Source organism: Rhinopithecus bieti, unplaced genomic scaffold (assembly GCF_001698545.2).
Source record: "Rhinopithecus bieti isolate Rb0 unplaced genomic scaffold, ASM169854v2 scaffold_33326, whole genome shotgun sequence".
NCBI lineage: Eukaryota > Metazoa > Chordata > Mammalia > Primates > Cercopithecidae > Rhinopithecus > Rhinopithecus bieti.
Window position 1 is genome coordinate 678142 of NW_016814921.1, and position 19937 is coordinate 698078.

The window sequence follows — 19937 nt, forward strand, 5'->3', positions numbered from 1 at the left end:
AATAATATTTTAAGTATTTAAATAATATTTTACGTGTATATCTACAAGGTCAATGACTTATTCATCTAACATAAGATACTTCGTTAATTCCTTCAAGATACCTCTGGGCTCTTTTAAAAGAGAACCAATGATATTCATCAAGTGAGAATTTGAGGATTTATTGCACTTCTGGGTAGACTATAATTTTATTATTATTTTTTAAAAAGCCAAATGGCTTTCCGTGGCACCTACCACTGCTTTATGTGCCCCGTCTTACTTTTAATCAAGTTGTGTGATTTAGAAATATAAATGGAACGTAATACAAGAGAAAGTAAAATTATAAATGCAAAGATGAATCTGATACCCAGAAATCATCAGTGAATGATCATTTATTATGATTATATGTAGTAACTGATCATTTTATTTAAAATAGCATATCTCCTTTTCATTCTTTTGCCATCACTGACTATATTTTTCTTCATGGAATTTTAATTTAATTTTTCATACATATATTTGACATATATGAGATCATATTAGCTAAAACTTAATATGTGCTAGGAATTGTTTTTGTTTTGCCACAGAATGAGTGTTTCCGGTTTTAAACTTTTATTTTGAAATAATTATAGATTCACAGGAAGTTGCAAAGATCAGAGAGATCCTGTGTGTACTCTTTACCCAGTTGTTTTCCATGGTAAAATTATTTTACAAAATTATAGTATCAAAACAAGGAAACTGACATTGATACAATGTGTGTGCATAGTTCTAGGTCATCTTATCATGTGTAGATTCATGTAACCACCACCAAAATGAAGATACAGAACTATTCTATCATCACAAAGTTCTCACATAACACTATTTTAACTTGCCATATTAACCTTAAAAAAAAACTCTTGTCCTCCTCTCTATAATTAGTGGGTCACTAGAATCGGTTGTTTTTTATTCTGGGAGGCAGGTGTGTGGAGAGGAAGCCCAGCTCCCTTTTTCAGTCTATTAAGGAAATTAATAAAGGGAAAAGGGAAAGTCTTCTATGCATGAGTTCTAAGAATCGTAGATGACTATCCCTGGTTTTTTATGAGTACCTGGTAACACTTCAACTTTTAATCACTGTACTTTTAAAAGACTTTTCCAGACATAGAAAACATTTTATTGAGCTGATTATGAATATTCACATTAATTCTTATTATAGAGGTATGGCAAACTTGTAGAGAGACTGAATTATAAAGTATGACTTGTTTGGGGATTAGAGAAGGAGTTCATGGAGTAGAGATATCAAGGTGGAAGTAGAAGCACTAGTGATAATTCATTTCCTAGATGGTTGACAACTTACCCCAAAGACAAAGGTACCATATATATCCTCTTGGAATTTGCTTGTCTACTTACCTTGTTTATGTTCTCTAGTGTTGACACAACTGTTCATAAGAATTTTTTTCTTCATCTGTCATTATACTATCTAATGTTCTTTCACAGTGGAAGGGTTCACACTTTGTCTACTTCCAAGGCTCAAATCTGGGTTACCCACTTGTAGTTTATCCTGGGTAGCAGCGGTCTTAAGGCTTCAAGACGAAGGATCCAAGGTGACTGATGGACTATTGTGTCCCATTATGAAACTATGCACTTTTTACTTTGTGGTCATCTTATGTATTAGTTTCATAGGGCTGCCATAACAAAGTATCCTACACTAGGTGACATAAAAGAACAGAAATGTATTCTCTCACAGTTCTGGAGGTTCAAAGTCCTGTTGGCGGGGTCACATTCTGTCTGAGCTGTAGGGGAAGATCCTTCCTTGCCTCTTCTTAGGCTCTGGTGGTTGCCAGTAATCCCTGGTATTCCTCGGCTTGTAGATGAATCACTCAAATTTCTGCCTCCATCTCGACTGGCTGCCACTCTCTCTGTGCCTGTGTGTCCCACTTTTTCTCCTCTTACAGGGATAACAGTCATATTGGATTAGGGCCCACCCTCAGTGTAAACTTACCATAACCTAATTATATCTGCAAAAATCCTGTTTTCAAAAAAGATCATATTCATAGGTTCCAGGGCTTCAGACTTGAACATATATTTTTGAGGGACGCCATTCAACCCACACATGATGCAAACTGCAATAAAATTTAGAATATAATGTTTATTGGTGTATCATGTAGGCTGTACCTTAGGAAAACCCAAGATCTACATGTAATTTTGAGATTAAAAAATTTCATAAAAGTTTTATACTGAGAATTATTGAGTCTCAGTATCAGAAGATAACTTTCTTGACCACCTTCCCCAGTTCTCTCAGTAAAAAAGGTAAGGAAATTAATGCCTGGAGAAGTCAGGTGATTTTATATAAAGTCACATAGCTTGGATGAAAATTAAATGAAAAATTGGATCAGAAGAGCTTCTAGAGTGATTATTGTAGTCACAATTTGAATTTTTTTTTAAAAAAGTTTCTTACGAATTAGAGTTAGCCCTTATCCTTAAAAAAATTTTTTTTAAGACTGTTTCCCAACATATGTTGAAAGCAAGGAACACTAACCCTGTGAGGTGGCCTAGACATACATGAAGAGGACTACCGTAATAAAACTAGGTTGGGAAATAATCTGTGAACTGCCTCAGTGTATCTTGGTATATTGAAGACTCTGTGAATACTTGCTGTGAAGAAATCTGTCTAGTCAGCAGCATCTACTTTTTGTGGTCACTGTTAGGTGCAGTGATACTTGGTGCATAAGACAGAAATGGTCATTAATGAACCTGGGGGAGAATGTAAATATTGTGAACATTAAAATTAAGATAAATAATTTCAAGTGTAAAAAGTGCCACAAGGTGAGGTAGGCAGTGCTCTGGTAGCATTTCATGGTCTGGAGGCAAGAACAGGATCAGATTCATATGTTTAGAAGATCTCTGTGACTGCTGATAGAGTATGGAGCAGAGAGATGTAAAAAGTTAATACCTTGAAAACGTCCTGGCAGGAGGTGATACTGTTTGGACCAGGATGAGAGCACTGAAGATGAAAAAAAGTCAATGCATTTGTGAGAGACTGGGAGGTAGATTTAACAGAAATTGGTGACTGATCAGTAGGGCATTTCCAGACTTATTTGATTCTTTATTCTTAATGTGTGGAACTAGTGTTCCATGAAATAATCTGTTTTATGACATATCCTTTATTTCTCTGAATATGTTAGAAATTTTCCCTTTGAAATACATGCGGCTTTTTAGTAGTGAGTATGAAATTATTCTCTGGAAGATAAAACTATCCTTGTATTTACATAGTCCTCAGAATCTCTATGGAAGTTTACTTTTCACCACCATTCTTCATTTTTTGGTCTTAACAGTCCATGTTCTTCAATGTTATCTTCCTTTCAAAAAATATTTTAATCTCACGATTCTTAGATTTCCTACAAAAGATTGGTCTCTTGTATTCCCTGTCAGAGTACTACTGTAGTTTCTTGTTATTCATAAAGGCAGTTGCCAATCAGAGATCTGTCTACTTTTTAGGACTCAGCTGTCTTGCTTTTTATAATAGTTGGGCTCTCATAGATATTGTTCATTAAAGATGCTTAACTCAGACTACCTCTATGGGTACAAGGTTGTGTTAGGAGCTTGTGGATTCTGAAGCCTTATAGATGGCATGATTTTATTGTTCATCTCTGCAGGGGGTGTCGGGGGAAACAACTAGAATTTATAATATGATTTTCTTATACGTTTTACGGTCTCATCATTATTGTTTTCAGCAGCGACCCCCTGTGGATGAAGTACTCAGGGAAGGTCACATCAATTTGTCAGGTCTCCAGCTGAGAGCACACGCTATGTTCTCAGCAGAAGGTCTTCCTTTGGGAAGTGATTCCTTAGAATACGCATGGTTAATTGATGTGCAGGCTGGAAGTCTTACAGCTAAGGTCACAGCACCACAGGTATGGTTTTCAGAGTACTATCTCCTGACTTATTTTCTTTTTCCTTTCTTTATCCACCTTCTCAAGAATAACTTGTATGCCTGTTTGAATGTTCATTGCATTTCCACTGATGGCATTCTGATGGGAGTCATTCTTGCCATTCAGAATTTTAGTTATAGGTGAGTCAGAGACAAGTTTCACTTTTCTGAGCCACATATAATTTGTTGGGTGTAATGTATGTAGTTCTAGGTAATATTTCCAAGAATTTGAGACTTTCTTTGGGAAAAACTCAGGATAAGTACCGTTCTAGAAGTCAATTTAATATATTATTAAAATTATGTTACTTGGCCCTCCATTGTTGGAAAAAATCTTATTTTTCTACTATATGGAGTAATTTTTTAAGAACTTTGTTTTCTTACATATTTCTTAAGTAGGATTTGAAAGTAGCTCTTATGATGCTAAGGATTAGGTAATAAGGTTCTTTGCTTGTCATGTCCCAAAGCAAGATTACATCATTTGTACCTGCTGTTAGTGATGTTTATAATAGTTTCAAAAAATAAAAGTGAATTTACTGGTAAGTAAATCTGGTCTAGAATTCTAGGTGTGATCCTTTTGGATAAATTCTCTCCCACCACCCCTTTCACTTAATCCTTAGAAGGCACAAAAGCCTTAATATATTATTTGTTTCTAATTGGCCACTGAAGTTTGGTTGAATTGCCATATTATTTTAACATTTCACCTGAGTCATATATTTATTATAATATGAATGCTCATCTTGATATTTCAAAAGACTGGAATTTGATAGGAATGTTACATACTCAATTTTGATAAAAAGTTATAGAATGGGTATAAAACATATAATTTAGAGGTATGTAGTAGCAACAAGAAAGTGATGAAGAACCTAGATGCCCTGTATACCTGGAAGAAATCGTCAGAGGGTAGCAAAAATTAATATCCTAGAAGTGGTGGGAAAATGAATGGAATTGAAAAGGGATATTTTGGAGTTGAACGTCATCTCAATATAATATTAGAATGTATAATGATATTTATAAAAATATGTGAGAAGAAATGCATAATGGAATGTATAAAAATGGATGAAAAGCAATAGTCATTGCTCACTGGCCTTGTAACTGTCCTCTTCTTATTATCTCCCATTTCCCATCCCTAAGTATACAAGTAAAAACTGAAGCATATTCCAAAGCAGTTTGTTCCCTAAGAAGGGAATAAAGCCGTGCTGACCCTGCAAGACTGGGTAGAATTCCTTTGTTCTAAGGACTGCTAGAATCTTACATGTTTATAAATTGCGTTTATAAGGTGAAACATTTCTCTTTCTTTTGCATAAAATCTCGGCATCACTGTTTGCTGTACAGTTCATGAATCTGTAGGCACTTTTATGTTTATTCCATTCTTTGTATGTTTTAAAAGTAAAATTTTTATTTTCCAAGTGTTTAAATTATGTACTTATTTGGGGGGATAATGCCATGTATATATCTATCTCTCAATGTTTTTAACAGCTCTAATCAATTATAAAATTAAGGTTTTTTTTTTTTTTTAAAAAAACTGAAGATTTGAAGAATTATATATGCTTACTTAAGCTTCTATTTACATAAACAAAAGTGCTTTAATCTTCAAAATACCTGGTTTTAAAATTGTAGCTCAATGTGATATTGAGATACTTTCTCACATAAAAGTTTGGTTTATGATTAGAGAATTTTAGATGCTTTTCTATGTGGAGATTTCAGTTAGCTATGTAACAGGAAAGATATATAACCTTGAATAAAAGGATTTGCTTTAAAAGTTGCTGAAGTGAAGTTTTTCAGTTGAAATGAGTTTTCATTTTGGCAATGCATTTTGTCATTCATAAAGGAAAGGTAACATAAGCATATAAATGATATTAAAGATAGCAAAAATCATTGGCTAACAAGTTGCTTATTTAGCAGAAGTTTTAAGACAGTGTTTGGGTTCTTCCAAGCCATGTTAACATTCTTCGGAAGCTTTTAAACTCTGAACACTTATTTAGAATGCTAACAGTGTTGTCAACTTGTCACTGATTATCTGTAGCTGGCATGCCTCTTGGAGTGGGGACAGACATTTGTTTTTCATGTGGTATGTCGGGAGTATGAACTGGAAAGACCAAAATCAGTAATAATATGTCAGCATGGAATTGATCGTCGGTTCTGTGAGTCCAAGGTATGTTAACAAATATGTTAGCAATATTATAAACATTTCTGAATTTTAAAAAATGGAATATTGAGATATCAGCTTCAAGTCAAATACACATAGCCTTGAAGCAAACTGCAGGTTTTTCAGTTAATAAAATTATTTTTAAAATTCTTGGCCCTTTTAAAGTATCTAAAATATGAGATGATTATTAAAACCTACAAATTAAAAAATAAACAGAATTATAAAAATTATATTTTGCTTACATTTTTGCTGTTAACATTCACGTCATATTGCATTATTGGGATGTGGCTATATATTTATGTAGAAGATTTAGAAATTGAAACAAGGAGAAGGTTGAATTCTTCACATGACATGGTTTGCAGACCACTCTGGACATGCCATTTCTCCCATAATGTAATAGCAAGGTTGGTCATTTGCCAGGTTTCCTGACACCACATGTTATGCTCTTTTCACAACATTGTGCCACCTTTATTAAGGGTCATTACAATATCTTCACAAGGATTGCAAAAAGTAGATGGTAATCCCTAAAACCGCACGCAGTGGCAATGAAATGCATAGTATTATTGTGCAATAAATACTCTCTCCCTTATGAATTTGGGGAGGGAGGCATTTTCTCCCCCTGATTTTGGAAGCGTGGTTATTTCAGAAAATCTGGAAAGCATGGCTGTTTCAAAAAAGAAAAATAACTTACCCTGGTTCTACAACACAGTGGTTAACAGCTTAGTTTTTCTTTCTAGTTCTTTCCCGTATGTATCTTTCCTTTTTTGCTCTTCTGCTATACAAATTATATTTGTTTGCTGTTATATTACTATGAATTGAAAGTAGTTCATCCTACTTTTCCGTCCAAAAAATCTGTAATGCATGCTTATATATTGACATTGAAGGAAACAGCTATATTTGGTGATTAAAATTATTTTTTTTCTTATTATAAACACATTGCCAGGCTCCACAGAATTGGTTCCTTAGTCATAGGTCAGGCAGGCAGTTTTTTATGGATAATACAAACATACCTTTAGGTGCCTCCCCCCCCTTTTTCTTTTCTTTTTTTTTAACTTAAAGTGTTTACGTTGCATTAAATTTTTTTTTTTTTTGAGACAGAGTCTTGCTCTGTCGCCCAGGCTGGAGTGCAGTGGCGCGATCTCGGCTCACTGCAAGCTCCGCCTCCTGGGTTCACACCATTCTCGTGCCTCAGCCTCCCAAGTAGCTGGGACTACAGGCACCTACCACCACACCTGGCTAATTTTGTATATTTTTAGTAGAGATGGGGTTTCACCCTGTTAGGCAGGATGGTCTCCATCTCTTGACCTCGTGATCTGCCCGTCTCGACCTCCCACAATGCTGGGATTACAGGCGTGAGCCACCGCACCCAGCCCTAAAATTTTTAAAAATAAGTTTAATTGAGGCATAATTTGCATACAGTAAATTCATCCTTTTAAAGTTGTACAGTTTGAGCTTTGACAAATGCTGTATATACCTGTGTAACTATTATCACCAGTGAAGATATAGAACATTTCTATCACCTTAGAAAATTCCTTTGTGTGTCTTTGCAGTCAGCCCCTACCTCAGGCAACTACTGATCTCCATTCTGCCACTTTAGTTTGTTTAGGTCTGTTTTTGTCCAGAGGAAATATATCCTTATAGAGTATTGACTACACTGTGAGACACCTGTTTCTAGTTCTGGCTCTGCCACTAATGAGCATTTTCATGCTGTTGGGCCAATAATTTACTCAGGTCTTCCATCTCCTCAAGAAGTTGATTGATGTAGGTGATACATACATTTTCTTTTAACCTAAACATCATAAAAATCTGTGTTTTAGGTGTAAAATAAAATGAATATGGATTATCTTAGATATCATAATATTTACAGTGAATATATTTGTGTATGTGTGTGTGTGAAAATATATCTGTGTGTATGGAGTACCTGTAAGAAAACCTTACTACTCTAAACTCATACAATTCTTGTAAACCTGTGACACTGTTTACTTATCACTTTATTTGCTTATGCTCTCTGAGTTTCAGTAAGAAGTTGTATATGTATTGTCCGTTAGACTTGCTACTTGCCTCTTCTGAATGAAAATGGTGCATGTTTACTTATTGTTTTCTAATGTATAGTTTTCTAATTGGTAACACTTTAACTGCTGATTTCATTTATTGTAAAAGAATGAAATTAGATTTTTAAAAAATACATCAATAACTAGATTTTTTTGTGTTTATTTAAAGAAGATGACTTAACTGTCAAAATAATAAGTTGATGGTGATGATTTAGATGTACAATCCTTTTTTATTTTAGTTGAGTTGTATTCCTGGGCCTTGTCCAACTTCAGATGATTTGAAATATACTATGACTCGTTTAGCAGTAGATGGAGCCGATATTTATATTGTTGAGCATGGTTGTGCTACAAATATAAAGGTAAGTGTTTTGCTTGGCCAGTGTAGTGCTTTTTCCTTTTTACTAAACCAAACCTCTATTTCTTGAACTAAAACACACACTTATAGTTTGTCATCGCACGGACTGCCACATAATTTTAGGAGAAAGTGTTCTAATTTTTACTCATCCATGTTCTCTTCCAGTATTTTTTTTTTTTTAAGGCATACTTTCACCAGTTATTTACTCTGAGTTATTATAACATTGTTTTATGGCAGGGATATAAAATAGTAGGTTGCTTTTATATCAGGGATGTAAACTGGTAGTGCTTTTAAATGATGTGATTTTTGAATGTCTTTAGGATTCATACATTTATATTTTCTGCCTGGCTCCTGAAAACATTTGTTTCCCACTCTTTTATGGATTGTAGTTTAAAATCAAGCCTTGTTAAGTTTCTACGATTTCATTATTTACTTCTTTTGTTCGCCTGTGGACTTCTGCTTTTTTCCTTTTATCCTCTTTTTAAAAAATTGTCTATTTTGTTTTATTTTGTTTAACTTTTCTGTTCCCTTCTTGTCCCTTTCCCATTTATTTCCTTTTTTATTTCTTTTTCCTTTATTTTCTCCTTCCATTTATGTTTTACTCGATTTGAAATGATCACCTATTCAGTAGTTTTGGCTAAGCTACTTAAAATACAGAAATTATATTTTGTTTCGGTTTCTTCATTCAATTTTAGATGGGTGCAATTCGAGTTGCAAACTGTAATCTCCACAATCAATCAGTTGGGGAAGGAATCAGTGCTGCAATTCAGGATTTTCAAGTGAGACAGTACATTGAGCAATTAAATAATTGTAGAATTGGACTTCAGCCTGCAGTGCTACGGAGGGCCTATTGGCTTGAAGCTGGGTCAGCCAATTTAGGACTTATTACTGTTGATATTGCTTTAGCTGCTGACCATCATTCTAAACATGAGGCACAAAGACATTTCTTAGAAACTCATGATGCCAGAACTAAGAGGTAAGTGAAAATTTTAAGAATGGCAGTAGTCTCCTGTTCAGATGAAAATAACTAGATAATTATAGAGGAAATTCTACTGAGAGAATGGACTAAGAATATTTTAAATAAAGACCTAATATAATTGTGCTGCTGCACCTCAATGAATATATAAGGACCTAATATCTAAGTAAATATATATCTTGTCTCTGGTGATGGTATAGTTGTTGGAAATAACATTATTTTCTGATGTGTTTCTAAGTCTATACCATGTATGCCAACAGTGAAACAAGTTTAAGTTATGGTCCCCAAATAACATTTTGTAAAGCACTGCATTTTCTCTCTTACCACAGCTCTCCACTTTCAAGTCATCATTAATTCCTGGAAATCACAGTACTACTACTGTCTACTGTATAAAACTCCTTTTATGGGCCTTCAGAACTGCAAGGAAGACTAAGAGTACTCAAGCCTATTTCTTGGTCCTTAGGAAATTATTATTATATATGATTTTAAAAGTTGCCAGCGCCTCTTACTGAATCACTTCCATTTAAAATGATAGTATGACTTTTTCCATCCCCATCTTCCCCATTGTATATTTAATATATGCTAATTCTAAAAATATAGGAAACTATTAGGAAACAAAAGAAAATAATGATCATAACCCCACCACATGAAATTTTATCTCCAGGATTTTGCTGTATTTTTTTAACGCTTGAAATCATCCTGTATATACAGTTTGAAATTCTGCATGTTTATATTAAACTTATATCCCAAGCATCTGGCCACATGATTAAACATTTTATAAAGATCCTTTTAAAAAAATGATAATACATTACCAAAAAGACACAACATGTTTTATTTAGCCATTGCCCTTATATTAAATATTTAGATTATTTCTAAATTTCCCATTATAAATGATAGAGGAACATTTTTGCACATAAAATATTTTCCCATGCTTTCTGGCTGTTTCCTTTAGATAATTTCCTGAAAGGGAGGATGAATGAGTTGAAAATTAAGACTTTTCATATGCATTCCCAAATTACTTGCCAGAAATTTTTTCAGTTTATATCTCCAATGGCTTTTTAGCTAGTCCCTGTCACCCTGCACCATTACTACCTTTTGAGCATTTTCTGATAAGTGAAAGGTGGCATCTCTTTATTTTGCATTTATATACTTCTGAATTAATACTTTAAAAACTACATTTGTTAGCTGTTTCGATTTCTTCACCTGTGAATTGAATGTTTATATTCTGTGTACATTTATTTACTGGGGTGTTGGTGGTTTTCAATGTTTAAGAGCTCTTTATAGATGATCACCCTTTTTGTGATCTCTGTTGCTAGCATTTTACAGTTTGTTTTATCTTTTAATTTTGTTTTTATTTTCATATATGACTTTAATTTTACACATTCAGATATGTCAGTTACTAATTTGAGAAAGCCATTCTTTTGCTAGTAATCAAATAGCATCTGTTATTATTTTTTTCTTTTCCTTTTTCTGGTTAATATATAAAACTCGAATCCCTCTGGATTTTATATGGGGTACATGTATATATTATTCTAGGTAAGGAGGTAAATCGCTTTTTCTGCAAATACCTATTCAAATACAGAGGGAAAAATTTACATCTAATACATATTCATTTCTATGTTTCACAAAATGTTTATTGTTATCTGTTAACTTTCCCAGAAGAACTTGAGAACCATTTTCTGGTTAAAAAAAGAAAATCTGTTGAGATTTTTATTGATATTACATTAATCTTTTAAATTAATTGAGGAAGATTTGACATATATCTGAGTATGAAAGCTCATATATGAAGAATATTGTGTAAAATAAATTGGATTTCTTTGTTATTTATTGCTCAGGAAGCCACTTAGTGTGAAACAAATGCCTGTTTTTTATTAGTTTAGGTGGTAGAGCAAGGTGGTAATGGAACTGAGTAGGTTGCTTCAGGTGACTCAAGTTGCTCCAAGTAGCTCATTTAGGTTGATTACAGTGCTGTAGTTTGTCAAAAATTGTGAAGAGTCTGAGGTTTTTATCTTTCTTACACGGTAACAAGTTAGCTGTTACAATTTCATGGATGCTGGCAAAATACACAAAACTTCTGATCAGAGACTATATTACAGCAAAAGCGGTAGCCAGTCACGTGTTGGCAGGTTGGTTCCCTGTACCCACCAAGTAGAGTTGCCAGATAAAATACAGGATGCCCAGTTAAATTTAACTTTATGATAAACAACAAAACACATTTTAGTGTAAGTTTGCCCCACATATTGCATGGAACAAACTTATTTTTGTTTGTATTTTATTCGCTAAATCTAGCAACTCTGTCCCTGAGTCCTAGAGGGGATAACGTAGTCCCAGTTACTTGGGAGGCTGAGGCGGGAGAATCGCTGGAACCCGGGAGGCAGAGGTTGCAGTGAGCCAAGATTGCACCACTGCGCTCCAGCCTCAGAGCAAGACTCAGTCTCGGGAGGAAAAAAAAAAAAAAGGCCCATCATGATGAATATGTGCATAAAGCAGATTATGTTAAAGAAGAGGAACACTGAACTTAGGGAGTCTTACTATTTTTATAGTAAGTGGAAGCAAGCCTACTCTTTCCAGAGAGAAGGATTACCTCAGCCCTCAGGGTTGCTTGCTCCAAACACAACCCTGTGAAATAGGCTGGACAGAGTTTGCATTCATGGCATCCCCAGCAGGAACATGCAGGGATTCCTAGGACTCATGATGATTTGCTCTCCCCATGGTAACTCATTGACTTTCAGCTTTGGCTGCCTTTGTGTATATTGGATTCCCAGGAGTTTTAGAGAAAAGTATATTCATTTCTGATATTACTGGAAAAGCTACTGGGTACATAGGCAATTAGTTCCGTTAGATTAATGTTTTTTAAAAATATGGCTCCCAAACCACTAGCATCAACATCTCCTTGGAACTTATTACAAATATACATAATCAGGCCTTCCCAGACCTCAATCAGAAACTCTGGAGGTGAAGCCCAGCCATTCTATAGTTCAACAAGCCATTCAGTTGATTCTAATACAAACTAACGTTTGACAACTAGTGCATTGGATTATGCAAAGATAGGAAAGGAGAGCTAATGTTTGTTGTGTAACTTCTGTAGTCCAGATTTTGCATCAGGTGCTTTACATGTGTTATGCTATTTTATCCTCACAATGATCTTATTAGATGTATCATACCATCATTTTGCAGATGAGGAAACTGAGGCTTAGAGATGTTGACTTGTCTGAAGTTCTAGGGTTAGTAAGTGGCACAGCTAGAATTGGAACTCAGGTTTAGAGGACTCAAAGTCATGCATTCTACCAAGCTTTTGCTGTGGAAATGAAGTAAAAAAATGTCTATTATGTGTATAAGTTCTTTTATTTTGATGGTGTTTTAAGATATCTTTGCTGCTTGACTTAATACTTGAAAATACAGAAGTGATTTGAAATGAGTAACATCTGACCAAAGTAACCTTAAGCTGTCCCTCATCTTAAGGCCTACTCATACATTTTTCCTTCTGTCTTCTCTAGATAGATGTTCCACTTCTAAGTTGTTTCATCTCATCTTTAATGTCTCAAATGTTACTTTTTAAAAGATTCTCCCTATTTTCTTTGTCACAACACCCTGTTTACCTCATAGCAGTTAATACAATTTATTATTTGCTGTTATTTTCTTGTTTATTGTTTATCTTTGCCTCTGTATTGTAAACTTCATATGGATAAGACCATCTCAGTTTTGCTTAGCATAACACTAGGCACTTAATAGATATGTTCAAGAAACATAAATTAATGAATGTAAAATGAAGGTGATGATACCTATTCTGTCTCCCTGTGAGGGTCTTGAGAATCCAAGGAGACAATACATGTAAAAATGCTTAGAAAAATAGACTGTAAACGTGAGAGGATTTTATGAAAGTTAAAAAAAAAAAGGAATAAAGATATATCTCACAGATTTCTATTACATAATTTTTTTTTTTTTGAGACAGAGTCTTGCTCTGTTGCCCGGGCTGGAGTGCAGTGGCGCGATCTCGGCTCACTGCAAGCTCCGCTTCCCGGGTTCTCGCCATTCTCCTGCCTCAGCCCTATTTTTTAAGAAAGGAGGGGAGTTAATAAATAGTGACAGATCTGTGAGTCACGTATACAGAACCCGAAGTTTACATACATTTTTAATACTTTATTTGGAGTCCTTATTACAAAGGAGTAGACCTGGATATTGTTTTTCTCTAAAATGTGGAGTAGTTCATTATTTTAATTTTATTGAGAAATAATTTCTTAGTTGCTCCATATTTGTAATTTTTTAGTGTTTTAAATTTGCATTGTGAAATAGGCTCTGAGATGCTAAAGGTAGTGAGCTATCAAGCATAATCTATACTAATGGTTTTTCTGGATTAATGTCTTAAAATTTTAGTTTTTTTGAGAATGTTTACTACATTGTAAAACTGGACTTAAATGTCTGATTTTTATATTTGCTGTTTTTTAATGCTTTGGGCTTTTTAATGTATGCCGTATCTCTATTATTATTGATTCTGATAATTTCCATCTCACTTGCTCTGGTAAGACTATATTCTTTTAGAAAGGCAAATGATTAAAAAAAAAACAGTAGGAATAAACCTTTGTGTTTGCTTTGTCATTTAAAAATATTTACAATTAATTTTAATTATCTATCAAAAAGTTTTTCATTTCTTAATGATTTGTTTTTTATGTTGTTGTTTTTTGTTTTCTTTTGGGTTCTGTTTAGGTTGTGGTTTTTGTGGCCAGATGATATCCTTAAGAATAAGAGGTGCAGAAACAAATGTGGTTGTCTTGGTGGCTGCAGATTCTTTGGTGGCACAGTAACTGGCCTAGATTTCTTCAAACTTGAAGAGTTGACACCTTCCAGTAGCTCTGCATTTTCAAGCACAAGTGCAGAGTCTGATATGTATTATGGACAGTCTCTGCTACAGCCTGGAGAATGGATAATTACTAAAGAAATTCCCAAAATTATAGATGGTAATAAAATGTTTCGTCACTTTTGCTAGTTGTTTATTTTCTTTATCACTATGCCATTCTGAGAGAAATTCAGTGTTAACTCTGTTCAACTCAATTTATTTTGTGTAATGTTATGAGTAGTGTTTAGTATAATCCACCTTTGTTTTGCACATGACTTAACTAAAGCCAGATAAAACTAGTGACTGTTTCGGAGTTACACAGGACAGAAGTAGGTCTGCTATTCAGATCTTCTGTTGTTGACGTGGGTGGCTTTCCTCATGCAGTTTATTCTAAATATTTCCTTACGTATTGTTATTTTCCTGTAACACAGCATCCAGATAAATACTTAGGAATAGCTGTGCTTCAAGGTAACGGTTGTTTCACCAGCTTGCTTTTATAGGAAAACTTTTGAATAGTAATATTTATACTATTGGCCCCCATGTTACCAATTATTTTTGCAAAATAGTTTCCTTATCAGTAAAATTAAACATGTCAAGAAAAGAACTCTGGTCTTAGAATCTTTAGCATAACTCTGCAAATACACCAGTTTGGTATGAGCAGTGAAGAGTGACTTCAAGTGTATTATATTTAGATTTACCTAGAGTCTTTTCTCCAGAGACTTCAGAAACAGATTTTTCCTATGGAATTTTTTAGTTGTGTATTCCTGTGATTCAGCGCACTATTTACTACTTAAGTGGCCATGCTGTGAAGATGTTAAAAGCAGAAAAGTCTTGATACTTCACGAATATTTAGCCATTTCCCCTTAATTAATTTAAAAATATTAATTTACCTCTGCCTTTTATCAGTAGACAAAAAAAGATAGGAAAGGGGTAATTTTACCTTTAAGAGTTTATCAGATTGCTTTCCCATGTATAGAAGCTCTTAGAGGAAACAAACAGGTGGACTACATATGCTAAATTCCTGTTTAAATGATTTTTTACTGAGTAGTATAAGTGTGAACAAGTTATTTTAAGGTACTTTGGTAGATTTGCTAGAATGAGAGCAGATTATCTTATAAAATCAGCAAACACCAAAACTTCTTGGCATTTAAGTGATAAGATAGATTGTAATAATTTAGCTGTCTTATATAACTTTTTTATGTTTGAATAATGTTCATTTTTAAAGGTTTACACTGGCATTTTCTCATTTAATCCCTAAGCTACCATGTAAAGTGGACATTATCCTTGTTTCGTAGTAAGGAAACTGAGGCCTATAACTGAGACTGAGTTGCATGAAGTGATACAGCCAGGTATGGCTGAGAGGAAACTAGAATCAGGGCCTTTGAAGCCACCTTGTTGTTCTCTCCACTGTGCTACAACTGGCACTAATTATAAAGATTGCTTGATTTTCAAAGATTAACCATCACAAACTCAAGAAAGAATATTTGCAGGGAATTTATACATGATGTGAAAGGAGGAAAACAGTAAATTCTCTTTCTACCATTGAAGAAAGTAAAATTCTTATAATGTATAATAGGAAGCGTCTGTATCTCTTGGTGATTCTTTTAGTAGTGAGTTGTAATTGCTGAATTGCCATGAGTTTCTTGTCCAGGGAAGCTTGGAAATAACCCCTACATATGTACCTGAGTTTCTGATTATTGAGTCTTCCAGGAATGGAGTACAGATGCATTGTCAGGATAAAATCAAGAAGGGCATATGGGTAGAATTAAGGATCTGCTTGGAAGGTCAGTGAACACTGTGTTCCTGTATCACTTAGAAGTGAATCAAGACCATTTTTTCTTTTCACTTTCATTGCTCTGTTTTACATTTGTGGTACTAGAAGTAAATATTATATTTTAGGTTTATGACTCTTACCCCTTGAATGCCACTAGAACTGCATTCTGTTCACAGAGATGTTTTCTCCGTTAGTGGGTTTACTTTTTTTTTGGCTAAAACTGGGATGGTAGGAGGAGAGGGGAAGTTGAGCAAGATTTATTTTTTTGGATCTAGGCAGCTATAGAATTCTCTTTTTATTTCCCCCAGCCCCTCAATTTATGTAACACATCACAGAGCTCTTTATGAAACTCTGAAACAGTGGTGCTTCACTCTGATCCTAAAGTCGTTATTTATTCACAAAATCATGTATTGAGTGCCTTCCGTGTATGAGGCGTTGTTCCAGGCACTGGAGGTACATCAGTGAATGAAAAAATGATACAGTCCCTGTCAACACTGAACTTTTAGAGCAAAAGGGGGAAAATGCTTAAAGTAAGTAAATCCAAGTAGAAGATATGTGGTGTTCTGTACTATTCTTGAAAGTTTTCTGTAAGTTTGAAATTTTTCCAATAAAAGATTTAAAAAGAAGAAAAGAATTCACTGTTTATGGGCCTGGGATCTATACTTATGTAGATATATTTCTAAAATATTTAACAAATTGCTATATGAAATTAGTCACTCGTTATTTTTACATGCCTGTAATCCCAGCACTTTGGGAGCCTGAGGAGGGCAGATCACGAGGTCAAGAGATCAAGACCATCCTGGCCAACATGGTGAAACCCTTTCTCTACTAAAAATTAAAAAATTAACTGAGTGTGGTGGTACACACCTGTAGTCCCAGCTACTCGGGAGGCTGAGGCAGGAGAATCTCTTAAACTCGGGAGGCAGAGGTTGCAGTGAGCCAAGATCATGCCACTGCACTCCATCCTGGTGACAGAGTGAGACTCCATCTCAAAAAAAAAAAAAAAAAAAAAAAAGATTATACTTAAAATGGAATAGATTGCCATGTTTTTTATAAACTGCTTTTGAGTTTTGTGTGTTCACTTAACCCACCTTTTGTTTGTTTAGGTAATGTGAATGCCATGAAGAGGAAAGAATGGGAAAATAAATCAGTGGGAATAGAAGTAGAGAGAAAAACTCAGCACCTTAGTCTTCAAGTACCATTACGATCTCATAGTTCATCCTCTTCCTCAGAAGAGAACAGTAGTTCTAGTGCTGCACAGCCTTTGTTGGCTGGTGAAAAGGAAAGTCCTTCATCTGTTGCTGATGACCATTTGGTTCAAAAAGAGTTCATGCATGGGACAAAAAGGGATGATGGCCAAGCAAGGTCAGTATTCACTTAGATTTAGAAGCCTGACCATAAATAGGATTATAATTGTTTAAAATTCTGGCAAGAAAAACTTCTTCCCTCTCCATTCCCCCACTTTAGAAAATTGTTTCCTGTATATCTGAACATATTTTGAAATGTCAGTTTGCTGTTGTCTGATTATAAAAGTCATTCATTCCAGATATGAGGAAAGTACAAGAAAGTATAATGAAAGTGGAAGTTTCTTGTCATCCCACCACTCGGAGTGAATCACTGTTAATATTCAGATATTATCCTTCTAGTCTAATGGATACTTTTTGTTCCTCCTCTTGGCACCTTAATAGTTGGCCACTCCCTTCTTGAATCAGTTTCCTCTTGGTTTGATAGCACATTTCAGAATTTCCTCCCACTTCCTTGGCTATTCCTTCTCAGTCTCCATTGTCCTGTCCTCCATTTCTTCCTCCTTTATTTTTTCTCTTCCTTTTATAGCCTGCCCTTTGTTGAACATTCTCTCCTTTTTCTCCGTTTATTCTATATTGTTTCCCTAGGGAGTCTCAATAACTGTTTGGTTTCAATTATGTTGTCTAACATCTTTTAAATGTAAAACTCCAACCAAAACCTTTGTTCCTAAGGCCTAGCTACCTTCTTGATATATTTACTTGGATATGTCATGGAGACTTCAAATTCAACATATTAAAAATGGCCTTATTCCTATCATTCTTAACTTTTTCTGCCTTAGAAAATGGCACTACTACATCAGTTACTAAAGTCAGAAATACTGGGGTTATGTATAACTTCTTCCTCCAGTCTTCTTTAATCAAAGGCCCCTGGTATATTTTGTTGGACAAGTTTTAAAGGATGTGAAAGAAAAGAAAACTTTATAAATGCATTAGTGTCCATGGATTATGGATAGAAGATTACATTCTGAGGCTTCTTTCAGTTTTTATTGTGTTTTAAGCTACCTCAAAATTTTTTGGAACTAATAAGGGGTATGAACACATACTGTACTGTTTTGCTACTTTGGGTATTTTATTATAAAATTGTAGATTTTCTTTTATTTGTCAAGTACATGATTAAAATTACCAAAAGGATTTTTATTGATACTTCTTTTTATGCTTAGAGTAAATTTTATGATGTATAGAAAATGGTAATAGCTTTTCTTTCTGTTTTAGTATCCCTACAGAAATTTCGGGAAACAGCCCTGTGTCTCCTAATACTCAGGATAAGTCAGTAGGTCAGTCTCCTCTTAGATCTCCCTTGAAACGACAAGCCTCTGTCTGTTCCACACGTCTTGGAAGTACTAAGAGTCTTACTGCTGCTTTCTATGGGGACAAGCAGCCTGTAACAGTTGGAGTCCAGTTTAGTAGTGATGTCTCTCGAAGTGATGAGAATGTACTAGACTCACCAAAGCAGAGGAGAAGTTTTGGTTCATTCCCATATACACCATCAGCAGACTCTAATTCATTTCATCAGTATCGATCAATGGATTCCAGCATGTCAATGGCTGATAGTGAAGCCTACTTTTCTGCTGCTGAGGAATTTGAGCCCATTAGCAGTGATGAAGGCCCTGGAACTTACCCAGGTAGAAAAAAGAAGAAAAAGCAAACCCAGCAGATTGACTACAGTAGGGGTTCCATATATCACAGTGTAGAAGGACCACTGACTGGACATGGAGAAAGCATTCAGGATTCCCGAACTCTACCATTCAAAACTCATCCTTCCCAGGCTTCATTTGTTTCTGCGTTAGGTGGAGAAGATGATGTTATAGAGCATCTATATATTGTAGAAGGTGAGAAAACAGTGGAGAGTGAACAGATCACTCCACAACAACCTGTGATGAATTGTTATCAGACTTACCTTACTCAGTTCCAGGTAATTAATTGGTCAGTTAAGCACCCATCCAACAAAAGAACCTCTAAATCCTCATTGCATCGTCCCCTTGATCTGGATACACCAACCAGTGAAGAAAGTTCATCATCATTTGAACAGCTTTCTGTTCCAACTTTTAAGGTATAAACCAAATCATTAGTTTCCATCGATATATTTATTTAGAAAAATAGATTTTTAAGAAATTATTTTCATAATTACTCTCATTCTTTTTGGCTGCCTTTCTGAGAGATAGACTTTCTGAAGCCATGGGTTTATGTATGATAGGTCACAGAGTTATTGATGAATATTAGAAATTTAAGTAAATTAAATTGAGAAATGGTTTATAGTTGATTGTCACTGCATTAATCTAATCAACACATATTCTGTGTCTGCATTATACTCTAAGATTACGATACGATAGGCTGGGCGCGGTGGCTCACACCTGTAATCTCAGTACTTTGGGAGGCTGAGGCAGGCGGATCACGAGGTCAGGAGATCGAGACCATCCTGGCTAACATGGTGAAACCCTGTCTGTACTGAAAATACAAAATATTAGCTGGGCATGGTGGCGGGTGCCTGTAGTTCCAGCTGCTGGGGAGGCTGAGGCAGGAGAATGGCCTGAACCCGGGAGGCGGAGCTTGCAGTGAGCTGAGATCATGCCACTGCATTCCAGCCTGGGTGGCAGAGCGACACTCCGTCTCAAAAAAA

General features: G+C 35.0%; 1 protein-coding gene across 1 annotated transcript in view; it reads left to right on the plus strand.

Annotated features, from left to right (window-relative positions):
- BLTP1 (bridge-like lipid transfer protein family member 1) overlaps nucleotides 1-19937 on the plus strand; it is a 233207-nt gene that overhangs the window by 77209 nt on the left and 136061 nt on the right. Inside the window, 7 exon segments of the mRNA XM_017852605.1 lie at nucleotides 3684-3863; nucleotides 5904-6032; nucleotides 8317-8436; nucleotides 9128-9408; nucleotides 14113-14363; nucleotides 17123-17381; nucleotides 18533-19370. Of these exon segments, the coding sequence (XP_017708094.1) occupies nucleotides 3684-3863; nucleotides 5904-6032; nucleotides 8317-8436; nucleotides 9128-9408; nucleotides 14113-14363; nucleotides 17123-17381; nucleotides 18533-19370 (2058 nt within the window).